This window comes from Anomaloglossus baeobatrachus, chromosome 1 (assembly GCF_048569485.1).
Source record: "Anomaloglossus baeobatrachus isolate aAnoBae1 chromosome 1, aAnoBae1.hap1, whole genome shotgun sequence".
Lineage (NCBI taxonomy): Eukaryota > Metazoa > Chordata > Amphibia > Anura > Aromobatidae > Anomaloglossus > Anomaloglossus baeobatrachus.
In genome coordinates, this window is record NC_134353.1 from 694301903 (window position 1) to 694321768 (window position 19866).

At 45.0% G+C, this 19866-nt stretch overlaps 1 protein-coding gene across 4 annotated transcripts in view; it reads right to left on the reverse strand.

The window, feature by feature from the left end:
- PXN (paxillin) overlaps positions 1-19866 on the reverse strand; it is a 57747-nt gene that overhangs the window by 19337 nt on the left and 18544 nt on the right. For 2 of the 4 annotated variants that reach the window (XM_075320408.1, XM_075320388.1), the window contains exons 2-6: positions 10553-10767; positions 10385-10461; positions 10167-10306; positions 7125-7320; positions 6588-6723 (exon numbers count right to left, since the gene is read on the reverse strand). In XM_075320408.1, coding sequence (XP_075176523.1) covers positions 6588-6723; positions 7125-7320; positions 10167-10306; positions 10385-10461; positions 10553-10767 — 764 coding nt within the window. Of the gene's footprint in view, positions 1-6587; positions 6724-7124; positions 7321-10166; positions 10307-10384; positions 10465-10552; positions 10768-19866 lie in introns of all 4 variants that reach the window. The other 2 variants (XM_075320399.1, XM_075320378.1) reach the window with 1 other exon arrangement.

The following is a 19866-nucleotide window of genomic DNA, read 5'->3' on the forward strand; positions in this document are numbered from 1 at the left end:
GATGGAACTGGGCAAAGGGAACCGCCTCCATGGAGGCCACCATTTGACCCAGCACCTGCATCAGGCGCCTGAGGGAATAACGGCGGGGCCTCAGGAGAGAGCGCCCCGCTAGCCGGAGAGACTGCTGTTTGATTAAGGGCAACTTCACAAGTGCCGGCAAAGTCTCGAACTGCATCCCTAGGTACGCGAGACTCTGGGTCGGAGTCAGAGTGGATTTGGGAAGATTGACAATCCACCCGAATTGGGCTAGGGTGGCGAGAGTGAGCGAAACACTCCGCTGACAGTCTGCGCTGGATGTACCCTTGACCAGAAGGTCGTCCAGATAAGGAAGCACTGCTAACCCCTGGAGGTGCAGGACCGCAATCACTGCCGCCATGACCTTGGTGAATACCCGAGGGGCCGTGGCTAACCCGCAGGGGAGAGCCACGAATTGGAAATGATCCTCTCCTATCGCAAAACGTAACCAACGCTGATGTGACACTGCGATTGGCACATGTAGATAGGCATCTCTGATGTCGATGGACGCCAGGAACTCCCCTTGGGTCATAGAGGCAATGACTGATCGCAGAGACTCCATGCGAAAATGCCGCACCCGGACATGCTTGTTGAGAAGCTTGAGATCCAGGATGGGCCGGAAGGTACCGTCCTTTTTCGGAACTAGGAAGAGATTTGAGTAAAAACCTCTGAACCGTTCCTGAGCGGGAACTGGGACAATCACTCCGTTTGCCTGCAAGGACGCCACGGCCTGCGAGGGGGGAGTTGAGAGAAAAAATCTGTTTGGAGGGCTGGAAGAGAATTCTATCCTGTAGCCGTGAGATATGATGTCTCTCACCCACTGATCGGAGACTTGCTTTAACTAAGCGTCGCCAAAGTGGGAGAGCCTGCCACCGACTAAGGACGTGGCTGGAGCGGGCCGAGAGTCATGAGGAAGCTGTCTTAGTGGTAGAACCTCCTGCGGTCTTCTGCGGACGCGCTTTTGGGCGCCAGTTGGATTTCTGATCCTTGGCTGAGTTAGCGGACGAGGCGGAAGGCTTAGAGGATGACCAGTTGGAGGAAAGAAAGGAACGAAACCTCGATTGATTCCTACCCTGGGCGGGCTTCCTGGTCTTGGTTTGTGGCATGGAAGTACTCTTCCCGCCAGTAGCTTCTTTAATGATTTCATCCAGCTGTTCACCAAACAGCCGTGAACCAGCAAAAGGGAGCCCAGCAAGAAACTTCTTGGAAGAAGCATCTGCCTTCCACTCTCGAAGCCACAAAATCCTGCGGATAACAAGAGAATTAGCTGAAGCCACCGCAGTGCAGTGAGCAGCCTCTAGCATGGCAGACATGGCATAAGATGAAAAGGCTGAAGCCTGAGCAGTTAAGGTAACCATCTCAGGCATAGATTCCTTGGTGAGGGAATGCATCTCCTCTAGAGAAGCAGAGATGGCTTTGAGAGCCCACACTGCTGCAAAAGACGGGGAAAACGTGGGAAAACAGCTTCATACACAGATTTGGCCAGAAGGTCAATCTGACGGTCAGTGGAATCCTTAAGTGAGGTGCCGTCAGCCACCGACACAACGGTCCGGGCTGATAGCCTAGTCACCGGAGGGTCTACCTTTGGGGAGTGAGACCACTCCTTGACCACCTCAGGTGGAAATGGAAACCGGTCATCAGAACCACGCTTTGGAAAGCGTTTGTCAGGGCAGGCCCTGGGTTTGGTCACAGCGGTCTGAAAACTGGAGTGGTTAAAGAACACACTCTTCACTCTCTTAGGTGAGGTAAACTGATGTTTTTCTGCCAAAGAGAGTTGCTCCTCTGACACTGGCGGATTGAGATCCAGCACAGTATTAATAGAAGCAATCAAATCACTAAGATCTGAGTCACCCTCAGAGAAATCGATGGGATACATAGCCTCCGAGCCCCCAGTGAGGGCATCCTCCTCATCTTGAGAGTCAGCTCTTGAGACAGAGCCGTGGGATGGGGAGGGGGACTAAACCCTGCGCCTTCTCTTAGAAGGACGGGGTCTGGGATCAGATGATGAATCCTCCGTGAGCTCTGATGGACGGAGGTCAGAGGATAGGAGTCCTCTGTCAAGAGTATTAGAGGCACCCTGTGAGGGAGGCTGATGCATATTCATCAAAGTCCTGGACAAAAGTCCCATGGACTCAGCAAATGACTGGGATATGGACCTAGAAAAGGACTCTACCCAGGCCGGGGGTTCAATCACAGGTGCAGCAGCAGCCTGAGAGACCACTGGGCCTTGCTCCTTGAGACATGCTGCTGGTATACAGAGGTCCACAACCGGAGACCGGCTGTGGCTTACCAGACCGCTGAGCGCGGTGTTGTGTGCCTTCCAGATCCCGAAGCCCGGTCCCCCAGTCGCAGCACCTCAGCAGAGATGCAGAATGCAGGATGTCCCAGAGCAGAGTGAACTGGAGGGCTATAGAGACCTGCAGGGAAGGAGGGACGCCCCAGCAGTGGGGAGTGTCCCTCCCCTGTGTAGAACGGCCGCCGGGAGGAGCCGAACCTGTCCCTCTGCATGAGTGACCTGCGAGGGCAGGAAAACGAAACTAGGCCTCCGGCGAAGCCGGGGCCTAAATTTAAGCGGCGAGTCCGACAAGCAGGCACCATCGGCGCGGTTCTCAGGCAAAAGCTAGAGAATCCGCCGGAAAAGTTAAAACAATCACATACAGCATACTCTCCCCTTACAATAAAGAACCGGGACCCCCAACATAAACGTCTCAGGTACTTAGCTGCTGAGACGCAGGGCCATGTCCCTGGGGATGAGTGCTCCGGTCCAACAGAATCCTCAAGGGGCTGTGGATGGAGACCGGACTCCTGCCAGGCATGGAGACCGTGCTGGCTCCCACTTCAAGCCAGAGCCCAGAAGGGATGGTGAAGGAGCGCGGCATGTAAGGCTGCAGCCTTGTAAATCAACCTTAACAACACCGCCGACACAGTGGGGTGAGAAGGGACATGCCGGGAGTCCAGACATGGACCCACTTTTCTTCAAACTCTTTCCAAAAGTCAAACAAATCAGATGAGAATGCATGTGTGGATGTATGCCTCCTGACACAAAGCAATAAACTGGCTAGGACTGGCTACCAGGGGGTGTATAAGCTCAGAGGGAGGAGCTACACTTTTAAGTGTAGTACTTTGTGTGTCCTGCGGAGGCAGAAGCTAAACACCCATGGTCTGGGTCTCCCAAAGGAACGATAAAGAAATAGCCTATACTCTCCTCCGGTGCTATTCCAGTGACATCGGCGCTTGGGCTGACCTTTTCCTAATTGCAATAGTCCCCACTGTAAAATTTAAACAGTGTGTTTACGCCAATCCAGCGACGTCAACACCGGGTTTTCTGGGGCTTGCGTCACGTTGTTTTGCCACATGAGCCCTGCAGCCAATCAGCGGCCACTTCTCTCACTTCCTTTGGACGTAACCGATATCCGGAGTCAGACAGCAGCAGTTCTGACAATCTGGAGAAGTGAGTTTCATCCGACAAGTGAAAGTGAAGCGTCCGCTGATAAGCTACAAGGCACACATGGCATAATGCCACGCAAGCCCACAGCATCAACATCACTAAAATGGCACCAGCTCCGGCAATGGATAGAGGCCGTTTTTATTTTACTGTATGGAATATTGCAATTAGGATGGGGTTTTCCAATGATGACTGAAGTGTATCGTCTTGTGTAACCAGGGATGTGCAGCTGATATGACGTTCCATGCACACAAAACAATCAGTTCTGTGTGCAGGAAAGTATGGTCAGCCTTTTTTAACAGGCTATGAAATGAAAGCCGTAGCCAATTCGCAGTCATATCACATCCATTCAGGGATATGACTGAGCGTCTCAGTAACCAATCAGCACTTTGTCACTACCAGGGAGAGAGCTCATTGGTTAATGCTCACTGCTGTCAAGAGTCTCTGCCACTAATAGGCGCAGGTAATAACCAATGAACACTCTTCTACAGTGAAGGATAGCGCTGATTGGTTACAAAGCAACACAGTAAGCTGCCGTCCCCAGCATTCTTCAGACAGTGACACAAACCGCTAATTGAACAAATTAGCGATCAGCTCTTATGGCCAGCACTGAGGCAGACGCAACTAGGAGCAGTGTGGGGCACATACGGCCAGCAGGTCTGCACCCTGCTCTAAAAATATGTGGCACCAAACCAATGTAACAAGCAGGAAACACTTGTAGATGAGAACTCTAGCCATGTGCAGAATATTAACATCAGTTATGTAAGCAACTCAACTTGACTATACATGGTGCCAAACTCCAGCTGAGCAGCGGACTGGAAGCCCAAATGTCAGACCGCACGAGTTCCTTTTCTAACTGCACATAACCCAATACATATGCATGACAGTGCCCACCAGAATGCGTCACGATAAAGGTAATATGGTCAACGTGTAACTGAAATGTCACAATTAGCTCAATGTTAACTATATAATAAAATTATGTTTATGAAGAATACTCCCTTTTGTTCGTCCTGTAGCTGCAAATTAGTCACAATGAAATGACTCATTTTTTATATAGAAAAATCATTCAGTTCCAATGCCATGGGTTCTGCAAATAAACAGAACGATAAAACCAAACGCCCTTCCCACTGAGATGGGAATTTACACAGAAACGTATGAGGGCTATGCAAGATTCTTCTGTTTCCGGTGTAATCTTCGCTAAGAGATAAAACTCCAGAAATGTTCTGAGGCAGAAATCAGTATCTCTGTAATATCTCTAGTAGTGTCAACCAAAATAATAGTGAAGACCACTGTGCTCCTAACACACCACCGCTACTGCATTCCTCAGATAACTATAGTGAACAACCGCACCCAGCACAATAAAAGGAGGAAAAAAAAAAGCAGAAATACCAAAGAGGAAGGCAAGTCCAGCACCAGGAGCAACAGCCACCTCGCTAATGATTAACAAACATCACAAGAATTTCACAAACCGCAGGAGACTTCTTTTGCTGCTTTTCTAGAAAAACTTAGTAAAATAAATGTATGCAATTACTAAAGGGTGTAAGAAACTGGATTCCAGAATTAAAGAGAACCTCATCAAATTGGCCATGTTTAATTTGATACATGATGTAAAAGGCTGCTGAGCAAAAGAAAACTTTTTTTGTAGTTTTAAAATGTTACCTTTTTGTTATGGAGGTATTAGCTTTCAAAGTATTTGGACCCTATTGATTTAATTTCTGTTAAGTGCAATTGGGTGTTAAGAGATTTCACAGGGGCATGTACTTCTTCCCCTGTACCAGGTTGATCAATCAAAGTATATATAGTATGGGAGAAACCATATGTAGTACGGGAGAAAGGACTAGGTGATCGCATCGGGGAAAAGGAATTGGGCATAATAGTGGATCCCAGATTAAACATGAGGCAACAATGCGGAGCTGCAGCTAAAAAGGCCAACAAAATTCTGGGATGTATCAAGACAAGCATTGAATCTAGATCATGGGTCCCCAATTCCAGTCCTCAAGGGCTGCCAACAGTGCAAGTTTTCAGGATTTCCTTAGTATTGCACATGTGATAATTTAATCACCTTCACAGTTGATGATTCCAACACCCATGCAATGCTAAGGAAATCCTGAAAACATGCACTGTTGACGGCCCTCGAGGACTGGAGTTGGGGAACCCTGATCTAGATCAAGAGAGGTAATTATTCATCTATAATATGCCCTGGTCAGACCCCACCTGGAATACTGTGTATAGTTCTGGGCGCCTTAAATCAAGAAAGACATCAATATATTTGGGCAAGTCCAGAGAAGAGCAATGAAAGATTGTAGAAGGTCTGCAAACCATGTCATATGAAGAACTGCTAAAAGAACCAAGGATGTTTAGTTTCAAAAAGAGACAGAGGAGACTTAATAGCAGTCTACAAATACCTGAAAGAGGAAGTCACAGTGCAGAGGGAACTACTATTCTTATTAGCACAATGAAGTACAAGAAGCAATGGGATGAAAATTGAAGGAGATTCATATTAGACATTAGGAAAAACTTTGATAGTGAGGGCAGTCAGGGAGTGGAACAGGCTACCACGGGAGGTGGTGAGCTCTCCAATGGAAATCTTCAATCAGAAACTGCATAAATATATAGCTTGGATGATTTAGGAAAGCTGGAACTCACAGGGGGTTGGACCCAATCGACATTGAGGTCCCTTCCAACTCTTCCATTCTATGATTCTATGAAGTAGGCAGCAACTCTGAGGAAAGGAAAAACAAGCCCCAACCATGAATTGCTTATAATTGGTCAACCTCATACAGGGGAAAGTAGTAAACACCCCCAATGAAACCTCTGATAAGACCCATTTGGACTTAACGAAAATTACCTAATTAACTTTCAAATACTTTGATTGCTATCACCTCTAATAGAAAAGCAAAAGAATAAAAGAAAAACTTTAATTCTACCCTGCAGCCACTATTTCATTGTGTGTCTAGTGAAGCATGAAAAATTTGATAAAAAAAAAAAAAGTCCTTTAAGCATCAGTTCACTAACATCGTTGACATTTGCTTGGAGAAAAGCCTAACATACATGGGTGAAGTCAGCTATGTATCAATAGCGGAAGGCGCAGTTCATGTCCCAGTTAAGTGTATGTCAGGTTAGGTACCTTGAAATCAGAGAGAGAAGCCATAAGTTCATCCAGTTCACGTGTGGCAGACGAGGCCGAGATTCGTGTTTGCTGCTGGCTGGGAGTGACCCTCTGAGAGCTGTTCATTTCTCCTTGAGACACAGTGACTGAAGGACTGCAATGGAGAAATGTTGTTTAGTATCAAAGAATAAGATCTATGCAATACAAATATTAAATATTATGAGAAGGGTGGGGGGGGGGGGGGAATCGAACAACAGGCACTCACACCTATCAGCTGTTAGAAGGTTCTGCAGTGTAAAAAGCATGGACAACTCAGCTCTGTACAAAGTGTAGGTGCAATTCTCAGGTACTGCAGCTCAGCTCCACTCACTTCAGTGGAAGCTGAGCTGAAGTAGCAAGAATGTCCACTACATAGTGTAAGATGCTATGGTTTTTCTACGTTACATACTTCTGATTGCTGTGAGATTTGCCAATTTCGGATTGGAGGGGAGCTGGATGTCATCCTGGACAATAGCCTAGCCATGGAAATTCCCCTTAAAATACACCACCACTTACACTGGAGTGGGTACCGAGCTCTCAAGTTCATCTAGAAGGCTCTCTACACTTGGACGGACATCCTCTATACCCCGTGCACCGTTCCGCTTAGGTTTTTCCTTTGACGACTGCGCAGTCTTTATTCCTGAGCTGTCAGAAACAATGGATACAGATACTGGGACTGCCACAGGCTGTGAGATGCTTCGAGTCATATCATCTGGAAGTAAAAAAACAATATGAAATGTTGTACATTTAACTACTGCCAATAAATATATTTAAAAGCCTAGTTATAGAAAATAGAATGAAACCAAAATTTGCCATTTTAAGAAAAATAAGGTTTCATACCATAAGAAAAATCCAGTAAGTAAACAGCATCTACATAAATTATAACCTGGACAGGTAGACTAGTGCGAGTCCCGCCACTAGAACCCTCAAAGATTGCCAGAAAAGGGGACTCTGGCGACCTACTCTTTGGCAACAAGAGCACAATCAGTAGAAGTTGAATAGATAACTATGAAAAATTGACAATGTGCATGTTTAACAGCCACCCCATTACATTACTCCAGGTCCTGGTCTTACAGCCCAGAAAGAACATGGGACTCTAGTCATCTGTATTTTCTATGGGAATCTTAGGATCCCCACCTATGACCAGGGTGATCACCTACAGTGGGTACGGAAAGTATTCAGACCCCTTTACATTTTTCACTGTTTCATTGCAGCCATTTGGCAAATAAAAAAAAAGTTCATTTTTTTTCTCCTTAATGTACAATCTGCACCCCATCTTGACAGAAAAAAAAACCACCCCGCAGAAATGTAGACATTTTTGCAAATTTATTAAACAAGAAATACTTATGACCATGTGATATTTATGTTTTCAGACCCTTTGCTCAGACACTCATGTTAAAGTCACATGCTGTCCATTTCCTTGTGATCCTCCTTGAGATTGTTCTACTCCTTCATTGGAGTCCAGATGTGTTTAAATCGATAGGACTTAAATTGGAAAGGCACACACGTGTCCATATAAGACCTCACAGCTCACAGTGCATGTCAGACCAAATGAGAATCATGAGGTCAAAGGAACTGCCCAAGGAGCTCAGAGACAGAATTGTGGCAAGGCACAGATCTGGCCAGGGTTACAAAAGCATTTCTGCAGAACTCAAGGTTCCTAAGAGCACAGTGGCCTCCATAATCCTTACATGGAACAAGTTTGGCACCACCAGAACTCTTCTTAGACCTGGCCGTCCAGCCAAACTGAGCAATTGTGAGAGAAGAGCCTTGGTGAGAGTGGTAATGAAGAACCCCAATATCACTGCGGCTGAGCTCCAGAGATGCAGTAGGGAGATGGGAGAAAGTTCCATAAAGTCATCTTTCACTGCAGCCCTCCACCAGTCGAATCTTTATGGCACAGTGGCACGACGGAAGCCTCCCAGACTATGAGAAGTAAGATTCTCAGGTCTGATGAAACGAGGATAGAACTTTTTGGTGATAATTCTAAGCGGTATGTGTGGAGAAAACAAGGCACTGCTCATCACCTGCCCAATACAATCCCAACAGTGAAACATTGTGGTGGCATAATTACGCCCCCTAATATTTTCAGCTTTCCACCTATAGGCCTTTTTCGTGGAGTAATCTGTTATGTCCCTATTAAGTTTTTTGAGTTTGTATACTTTAATCTCCTTCTCCCACCTCTCCAACTCTTGTTCCATCTCAATTTTGAACCGAGCGATAACCCCTGGTGTGCATTTCTCATTTATTGTTTTTTCTAAGGACTCAAGTTCCGCCTCAATCGTAGTGAGAGTGGTGGAATTGTGTTCACTCAACAGGGTGAGAAAACCCTTAGAGCATTCCTGGGCTAGCTCCTCCCATTTGGTTTTAAAATTCTCCTCCTCTAGGGCAAAGGAGGGAAATACTTGGATCCTAAGTCCACGTGGAACCAGACCTTTCTCAAGGTATTTACCCAAAAAGGCCCGGTTCCACCATAATTTAGTGCGCTTTTTGGATAACTCCTTATATCTGGCAATCATTGCATCGTCTGAACAGGTATCAGCATCTCCCTTGCCTGCGTCACCATTAGCCATCAATACTCCATTGCCTTGCCTGCGTCACCATTAGCCATCAATACTCCATCCCCTTGCCTGCGTCACCATTAGCCATCAATACTCCATGAAGAAGATAAGAAAATCGTCATTGAAAAGTACGTTGGGCTGGTATGAGGGTCGCTCTGAGACCTTAATGGCTATCACCTAGAGCCGGTCACCTTTGGCTCCATGTCCCCCTCATCATCCAGTGTGATGACTCCCCTAACTATTTTATCTGGGCACTCTTTGCAATATCTACCAGCGTAATTGGCTTTAACACTGAAATGCATATGTGTTAATTTGGGTTTTGTGCCCCGATTTAGCCACCATTTTTCCCATGTCTATGTTTACAGATATATACATGTGTGTTGGGATATGGGGGGAAACAGGACATTGTCATTTTTAAAAGGTCTCTGTTCTTAAGTGTTTTTAACCCTGTAATGAATTGTCACCTGCCATAATAAAAACCTGTCACATTTTTTGCACTTTAAAAGCTTGTCGTTCCTCCTTTCCCTACTATGCATATAAGCTTGTGCAGCAGGTGGGCCATTAAATTTAATTGGATCCCCTGCATTATTTGTCTGGTTTTGTGGAGTTTTCCTCTAATATATATATATATCTATATATATCCTTATGCTTGGTTTCCGGCCTATACCATTATTTGATCTTATTTTTTTCTGCATTCCAGTGTCATTAAAGAGTTAAAAAAAGATTAAATTCAGATGCTTGCTGGTAACTGTATGAGGTAAAACAGGGTAAAAATTATGCTAAAATAAACTAAAGCTCCAGTTTGGTGCCACTTTCCAAAATATATTTGAGCCCTGAATAATTCTGTATATATTGTTATTAATCTTTTAACATGCAAAAGTATCTGAGCAAAAATATCAAGCTTAAACTAATTTTATTCAGATGCACCCAATAATGAACTAAAGATATAAGGAGAAAAAACAAAAACACACACTAACCCCCAGACCTTGACCCTCACCTGCAGATAGGCTACTTGATGGGACTTGCTGCACGGCATTCAGCTCTAAGAGAAGGCGGTCCAACTCGGACAAGTTGCTGCCAAGAGAGGAGCCCAAGACAGTCGGCGAAGGCTCAGCAGATCGCTGTTTGTTGGGAAAACTAATTGAAAAAAAACATCTTCTGTGACTTGGAAATGTCAAAAAAGCAAGTAATAACTGGAAAAGGGATTACATCTACCTGTATACATGCTCCTCTTCTCCAGCGGATGGGGATCCCACACTCTCCTTCACAAGAGAACTACTGTAAATAGGATTCTGCTAAAGAAACGTAGACAGATGAATTCATCATCTTTAGGGACAGATGTTACGTATTCAATACAGAGGTATGGTGGTTCTCATTCACTACCTGCTGCTGGGAGATGGTATTGGAGCTCATGGTCCAGGAATCCAGAGGGTCAGTAATCGTGCCATTCAGAGACTCGCTAGTATGTGCAGGTGGTATAGAAATCTCTTGATACGTGTGACAACCACTGGGATAGGAATATGGAGTCTCCTCTGTTAAAAACACAGGTCGCTTGGATATATGAGATGTGGTGGACTCCAGGTCAGCGAGCAATGCATCTGCAGAAAGCAAGAGAAAAGATATAGTTAGAGCCACTAAATGTGTGGAGCACTATCTTATAAAACAAATGTATTTGGAAGAGCAGGAAGAAACAGCTTGGACAGAGATTAGAGGCCAATCAGACGCTGTAGTAGTCATAATATCGCCTCTTGCATGTTAATGCCAGGAGACCGGCAGGGGCACAGCGTAGAATGAAGCAGAGCAGTGCCAGTCTGGGAGGCAAGTTTTTTATTTACTTAGACCACCTTGAGCTCAAAGTTTAATGCTGGGTTTCCTTATGCTGACCGTAACTGTGAAATGACCACTGATTGGCAGTTGTTTACTGGTGTTAATCATTTTGTCAATCATAGATCATTTTATTGGCAGTACATCACCTACACCTACATAGGGCGATACTGCTGAGAATTTTTTTCTTTTAACCCAGCATTAACCTTTTCCTATCCCGATTCACCCTGGGGGAGGGGGGTAATAGTCCAAAAATACTGTTCTGCTCGTTTGTCAGGCCATTGTCTTGTTTATCATTCACATGTGAATAAATTGATTTCCTGTTGATTTTACAAAATTCCTTCATATTGCAAACTTGTGTTTTGACGTTTTTTTTCCCAAATATAGGATTTTAATGGGCAGAACAGGAAATTTTATTGGATAGGAAAAAGGTTAAGCTCATGTGTTGGTTGAACCCACAATGCACCTGTCAAACAAGGAGGGTGCATATTCCCTAAAGGGAAGTTTGCATAAACCATATATATAAAATACTATTATATTTCATAATCAAAGAATATTCATTTACATCAGGTTTGAGAAACCTCCGTTTTGCAGGCCACATGCATGAACGGTTCTGTGGCCTCCGGGCAGATTCCCGGTGAGTGCAGTGTTCATGCTGCAGCCTTGTCTTGCCGATTGCTGGCCCTTTAAACCCTCATGTGCACTGCAAGCACGCAGCATTCACATACGCTGAAGGATTAGGATGTATTGTGTGCAGGGTTAGAGCGAGATATATTCCCATCCCACAGAAGAAGAGAAGAGGAACAGCAGACCCACTGTCCCCAGTGCTGTCCATGCCCCCAAACTCCTTCTGTGAGTAAAATAAATTATATATATATTTTTTTTTATCTAAAAAATCAGCCCTCATCTTGAGCAGTCCCAATGTCTCCTATGTGATGTATATAGAGCAGTCCCAATGTCTCCTATGTGATGTATGTAGAGCAGTCCCAATGTCTCCTATGTGATGTATGTAGAGCAGTCCCAATGTCTCCTATGTGATGTATGTAGAGCAGTCCCAATGTCTCCTATGTGATGTATGTAGAGCAGTCCCAATGTCTCCTATGTGATGTATGTAGAGCAGTGCCAATGTCTCCTATGTGATGTATGTAGAGCAGTGCCAATGTCTCCTATGTGATGTATGTAGAGCAGTGCCAAAGTCTCCTATGTGATGTATATGATTGACAAAAATTATTACTAAGAGAAGACTCCGTTTCAGACCAATACAAATCTGGGAAAGCAGCAATGAGAAGCAGCGTGATCAATATCACCTAACATCACAGTAGGAGCAAGTGAATTGTTTTACCAAATAGAGCAGAGTAATTTTCAAGTTGATAATTGTGTGTGTCCCATGCATTACTGTAAAAATATCCAAATGACCCTTGCCAGAAAAAAAAAACAAAAAAAAACCCCACAGGTTCCCCAGCCCTAATTTACATGATAAAAGAAAAAGTGATTAAAGCAAAAGCAGTGAATAATGACAACCTCATTACTGGGACAAAGAAAAAAAGAAAGTAAGTTGTAATTATTATTTCAGAAATACAAGATTAAGGGCTCATGCGCATGTACCTGTTCAATATTCTGCAGGGATTAGACAGCATATGTGCGCTTCAAACCACTGCAGAAACACTGCATAATGGATGCAGTATTTTTGTTAAAAAAAGCAGATTTCCTGCGCTTGGGATGCTGCCCCCACCATAAAGTGGGAGCTGCATCCAGAACGCACAAATAACTGACATGCTCATTTTATGAACGCACGGATTTGGGTCAAACTTTTAGCACCCAAATCGCTGCGTTCAAAAAAGCAACGTGTGCACGTATCATGCACAATCTACTTAGATTGTGCAGGGGACGCATGCATTTACGCTGCAGTGCAATACGCAGCGTAAATGCATGCAATTACGCAACGTGCGCACGAGCCCTAAATGGTATGATTAAGTAGATTATGGCATGAGGTGAGGGGTGGGGGCGGGGGGGGAGATCATATATCCAGGAACTAAAATGTGATAAATATCTAGACATTAAAAACGATTAAATTACATGTGCAGCAAATAAACCTGTAATAGGTTAAAAAAAAACAAAAAAAACAAAACAAAACATGGAATTGAGATGCTGAATTATAAATACCAGGAAATGAGTATCTAATATCATGGGTCTATAGAATCAAGTAAGAGCATTGTGTTACAAATTAATTAGTCCATCAGTAAGTTTAAAAAACAAAGACAAAAAAAATCCTAATAAGATATTTGTCCTAGAGTCTCGGCAATGGCATTAGCCATATTAGCGCATATTTTGACACTGCCTTCAGGGGTGGCCAATTGAGGTGGTAAAGTTGCCCTAACTCTGCATGCCTTTGGCAAATTGGCCTTCATGTGTAAAGTAAATTGGTCTAACAGATTAAGCTTAGACCTTGTTCACACATTGTGGTTTTACCCGTGGTTTGTTTGGCGTTTTGCTGCAGAAATTTCTCAAAAAAATGGTTGTAACCTTTCTGCAGACATTCCCCAGCAAAACCTCTAGAAAAAGAGATAGCTGTGCACACACTGCGGTTTTTTCTCAAGAACATTCTTTCTGCAGAATTTCTTGAGAAAAAGATTATTTTCTGCAGATAACTGCGTTTTGTGCCATAGATAAGGGTAAACTGCAGGGATCAACCTGCGGAAAAAACGCACCAAAAATGGTTTTCGTGCGGTATTGGTGCGTTTTTTGACCGCAAGTGCGCTAATCTTTCAGATTCAAGAAACTTCTTGAGAAAAATCCTTTTTCTAGTGCGCGCAGAAGTCCCAGGAATTTCGAGCTCCATAGGGTTTCAATGGTAGAAATGTTAAATGACCCCTCTCTGGTACTTCTAGTGTTAAGGCCCCGTCACACTCAGATATCGCTAGCAAGCGTACCCGCCCCCGTCGTTTGTGCATCACGGGCAAATCGCTGCCCGTGGCGCACAATATCGTTCGGAGCCGTCACACGGACTTACCTGCCTAGTGACGTCGCTGTGGCCGGTGAACCGCCTCCTTTCTAAGGGGGCGGTTTGTGCGGCGTCACTAAGCAGCCGCCCAATAGAAGCGGAGGGGAGGAGATGAGCGACTAACATCCCGCCCACCTCCTTCCTTCTTCATTGCCAGTGGCCGCAGATAAGCTGTAGTTTGTCGTTCCCGCGGTGTCACACGTAGCGATGTGTGCTGCCTCGGGAACGACGAACAACCTGCGTGTTCAACAATCAACGATTTTTTGAAAATGAACGACGTGTCAACGATGGACGATTTGGTGAGTATTTTCCATCGTTAACGGTCGTTCGTTGGTGTCACACGCAACTAACGATGCCGGATGTGCATCACGGAATCCGTGACCCCGGCGATATATCGTTAGATACGTCGCTGCGTATAGAGTAGTTGTAAAATGGACAATGCAGATACAATGAGCAATGAGTAGTGATAAAATATAGTGCCAACACCTGTTACAATAAATCAAGTATAAATAATCAAGTGGTCCGAAAGTAGTAAGACTAATTAGGCCTCCAAGATTTCTTTTTCTGTCGACACCTACGCCCCACATCCACAATTCATGACGTGAAACTACAGGTAAAAACGCCACAAACTTTGCAGAATAAACAAAGGGAAGATTGAAAAAAGTGGTACGGAAAGTGTCGGTGGGGTAGTTTCATATGTCATGGTATAGCAAATAAAACACAAAAACAGAAAAGGTGTGTGGTCACTGAATTTGGTTCTAGTCCTGACAATCCCATAAGTGAATGGTAGTGATCAGCCGCAGAGGACGGGGCAGCAGCTCTGCACTGAGTCACGCATTTCTCAGAGTTAGTCACTTCGGACTTCCGGACAGTCACTGATAACCAGGCCACATACTCAAGTCATATGAAAGATATAGGGAAGAAGACAAATCCTCAGCAACAGGTTACCCAGGGAACGCCAGAAGAGACATAAAAGGCAAAGATGATGTCTGTGGAAATCTGTGCACTGACATTTTACAGCTCGGGGCAATACAAACTTCCATGACAGGCAAGTTACTGTCAGAGTCAAAGCTAAAAAATGTGTCACACCTACAGCTGGAAAGCAATGTGATCTGTGGATGCAAACATTTCTGAGAGGCGATGGTGAAAGGGTTTCTCCAGGTTTAGAACACTGATGGCCTGTGCTCCGGATAAGCAGAGCACATCCCAACGAAAGCCTTCAACGTTAATGTGAGGAATGGAAAGAAGCTAATGTAAGCAGAGCATTAGTTATCTGCTGCATTAGGTTTTACTATCCATCTCCGCAGACATTTACCAAAAAAGAAGAGTATAGATCATCACTAATAAATGAGTCATGTTTTTAGGTTTAAGAGGAAAACACGCACACAAACAAAAGGAGAAGTCCTAAAGCAGGAAAATCTCACTTCCTCTATGACAAATGTTTAATTCGGACCACAAATTCATACAACAGCTTCACAATCAGGTCTAAAACAGCCCATAGACCTTTTCATTGCTGGCTGATGAATGAGCAGTCAGCCATTCCCGCCACCCCCCTCCCCCTATAAGGCTCTGTTCAAATGTTCAGTATTTGGTGAGTTTCTTACCTCAGTTTTTGTTGCTAAAACCAGAAGTTGAACATTCAGAGGAAAAGTATAATAGAAACATGTACACGAGGTAATAAACTCCCAAAATACTCAGCGTTTGCACATGGTCTAACCATCCACACTTGACTCGGATGATCATACATAGGTTCTGAATGGGAAGAGTGGAATTAGCCAGACATCATATGATTAACTTCCTGAGGAAGCAAAATTACACCAGAAATGTGCGTTGGGAATTATGCCTCTGTGGGGACCCCGCTATGCGCATTATACTACGGGTTAGGCGTTCCCCGAGGTCTGTGAATGGGTACATGCTTACTAAGTGGCTTTTATGACCACTACTTGGAAACCTGATGGTTTTCAATGTGCCTTTCCTATCTTACCATATGCACTGCTAGGTTAAACATGTACCTGATTTTGTCGTCTTATGTTTTCTCAGATATCGTATTTTTCGCTTTATAAGACGCACTTTTGTTCCCCAAATGTTGGGGGAAAGTAGGGGGTGCGTCTTATAAACCGAATATACGGGGGGGAGGGGTGTATATATACACACACACACACACACACACACACACACACACACTGCAGGGTGCAGGGGAGGTGGGGGCAGCTCTGGAGCAGTGCTGGGAGCTGGTGAAGCTGCGGGAGGGAGCCTTTGATCTCCTGCTCCCGCTCATATAATATGCACAGTCGCTGTCCATCACCTTGGTGCTGAAACTGCACCGCGCTGATGGGCTGGGACAGGGGCGCATATTATATCTGCCTGCGCCCTCTTTTGATCGCACATTATCCCCCTGTGTTAGATATGGCCCCCATACTGCTGCCCATAGTAAAATAAAAAAAGGTTTACTTACCTCCAGCGCTGATCTCCCGGTGTCTCTGCTGCTGCTGTCTGATCAGGCACGCAGAGATGATATCACTCTGCCGTGCCGATCACATGACCGGCAGCAAGAACCAGGGAGTGGAGAAGGAGCTCAACCCCACGGAGGGAGACACAGGGATTACAGCGCTGAGAAGGTAAGGAAACAGTGTTTTATTTTATTATAGGCAGCAGCATGGGGGGCATATCTAACACAGGGGAGATGTGCCATCTATAGTGGCCATGGGCAGCAGCATGGGGACCACATCTAACACAGGGGAGGTGTGCCATCTATAGTGGCCATGGGCAGCAGCATGGGGACCACATCTAACACAGGGGAGGTGTGCCATCTATAGTGGCCATGGGCAGCAGTATGGGGGCCATATCAAACACAGGGAAGGTGTGCTATCTATAGGGGCCATGGGCAGCACAGGGGGACGTGTCCCAGCACAATGGGGGCCATATCCAGATTAAGGGGGGCTAATTTTAGGATGGGGGACTATGAGGAACATATACCCTATATGATTTGTTAGACGGACACTGGCATTATAAGATGGACCCCATTTAACATTAAAAAAAAAATTCTCTTTTCCTTCACCAAATTTGGGGGTGCGTCTTATAATCTGGTGCGTCTTATAAAGCGAAAAATACGGTATATATTTCTAATAAGAGTTAGACACTTTCAGCTAGAAACACCTTTCCTTGTTTATGGTGTAAATTTTTTGGCGAGGCAAATGGTTACTGTTGCAATCCCTATGTGCTTTTCAACTATAAAATTTAGCAGCTAATTATGCAATTGTCAGATTTTTTTGCTCCCAAGACCACATGCACACGTTCAGTATTTGGCGAGTTTTCCCCTCAGTAGTTAAGCCAAAACAGGAATAGAACAGTCGGAGGAAGAGTATAATGGAAACACGGGCACCACTTATTTTGCACTCCTGATTTCGGCTTGCAAATACTGATGTAACATACTGACTAAATGTGGCTTAGGCTACTTTCACACATCCGGTTTGAGCAGTGCGGCTCAATCCGGCTGTGAAACCTATGCAACGGATGCAGCGAAAACACTGCATCCTTTGCATATGTTTTTACATGTGGCCCGTCCGTTTTTTTCCGGTTGCGGCACGCTACTGAGCATGCACAGTGGAAGAAACCGCATGCGGCGGCCGGATGCGGTTTTAGCCGCATCGCGCCGCATCCGGTGTCCATAGGCATGCATTGAAAAATGCGCCGCAGTGGCCGGATGCGGCGCGATGCGTTTTTTTTTGCCGGAGCAAAAAACGTGCCAGGGAACGTTCCATCCGGCCGTCGCATCGGCTAAATCTGCCGCATGTAGCAAAAAACGGACGGAACGCAAGCCCATGCGGCGCAATGAGGCGCCAATGCAATTCAATGCTGGAAAAAATGAAAACGGCGGCAAAAAAAAACGGTTTCGTTTTTTCAGCAGAGCGCCGGATTGTGCCGCTCTGCTACAGCCGGATGTGTGAAAGTAGCCTTAATGGCAACAAACAATAATAGACTTTAAAAAAACAAAAAACAAAAAAAAAAATCAAAAAAAAACAACACCACACCTGGTGCAGAGCAGTTGCAGCTGAGCGTGTGCCCTCATTTCCTTACACCAGTTAGCAGCACTTCCTCGAGCACGTACTGACAGAAGTACATGTCCTCCGGCTATTTCTGCCTGCTTACGGTGTAGCAAGAGAACTTTGGAAATAGCCCCTCAGTCACTTTGCAGAGAACTCCAGCAGACAAGTCCCTGATGGATAATGTTACAGCAGCCCTTATGTATGTGACTGGAGACATATGACTTTGCGCGAAAAAAAAAAAAAAGTCTGCAATTACTTAACAGGGGGCCATATTTCCGTTTTGCCACCTCCATGCACTGTGATTTAGAGCAAAGCAAGACTTGATGAGAGAAAATATATATTATACATATATACGTACACACACACGCTAATGCATGAAGATTACTATTTATTTTGTTATTTGACAGGTCACACAGACATCAGAATAGAGTCTAGGTCGGAGTCAGGAAGCTGGGGCACCCTCTTACTGATTGAGCCAGAGACGCTATTCTGAGCACGGTTCCCCTGTGGCTTCATATGGAGTATTCCTCTCCAGTAAAGTGATGGCATCTCCTGTACATACATCACCACTTCTGATTAGTGGAGTCCCCAAATGAACATTATGCCGTTGATTAAAGTGAACCTGCCCGGTGCAATATGTACCTAGATCCACGAGCAGTTCTGGGTGTATATTGCTAATCCCTGCCTAACTGTCCCTGTATACACTAGCATAGAGAAAGGGCTCTTTAGAAAAAGTATTTCTAAAAATCATATTGTATGTTAATGAATGAGGGGACTAGTCCCCTGGGCGTTAGTTCCCTTGGCTAGTCAGCTCCATTGGCATGTTAGTAAGTCCCTGTGGGTGTGCTAAAATGCTAATGGATGTGCAGTGTCGGCTGAGTGCGCAATTTACGCATCACCCCGAAGGTTCGGTTATGCGCACTATATCAAGTATGAAGCCAGGACACGTACAACCGGCTTCATAGTGCGCATGACAAACTCCGGGGTCATGTGTACTGAGCTGAAATCCATCGTCTGACGTGATGGCAGTGGAGAGGTGAGTGGGATCATCCTCTGACGCTGCACATTCATTAGCATGTTACCACACCCACAGGGGCGTACTAACATGGTAATGGAGCAGACTAGCCAGGGGAAGTAACGCCCAGGGGTCTAGTCCTCTCGCTCATTAGCATATAATATACGATCTTTAGAAATACTTTTTCTAAAGATCTCTTTATCTATGCTAGTGTATACAGGGACGGATAGGCAGGGATTAGCTATATACACCCAGAACTGCTCATGGTTCTGGGTGCATATTGCACCTGACAAGTTCCCTTTAAGCACTGCATCCCCTTAGGCTACATGCGCACGCTGCTTTTTTTGCTGCTTTTTTGCTGCTTTTTTGGCTGCAGTTTTGTCAGCAGAACTTTCTGACATCTGACTTCCCAGCAAAGTCTATGAGAAGTCAGATTTGCTATGCGCACACTGCAGTTTATTTGTCAGCGTTTTTTTTGTCAAAAGTTTGTGACAAAAAAAATGCAGCATGTTCATTCTTCCTGCGTTTTTGTCAACATTTGTCACCCATTGAAATCAATGAGGGCATCAAAAACGCAGGAAAAATGCATGCTAATCAAAAGTGGTGCATTTTACCTGCCTTTTACCTGCGTTTTTGCTAGCAAAAACGCAGGTGATTTGTCAGGAAGTGAGGTCAGGCAAGTGGTCCCGTCCCGTCCTCCACGTGTTCCCCGAAGTACCGCTGTCCCCAGGGGAGATGATGTGGAGGATGGGACTATCAGCGGCGGCAGCGAGAGGGGGATGGACATTGGCAGCTGAAAACATTGATTTTT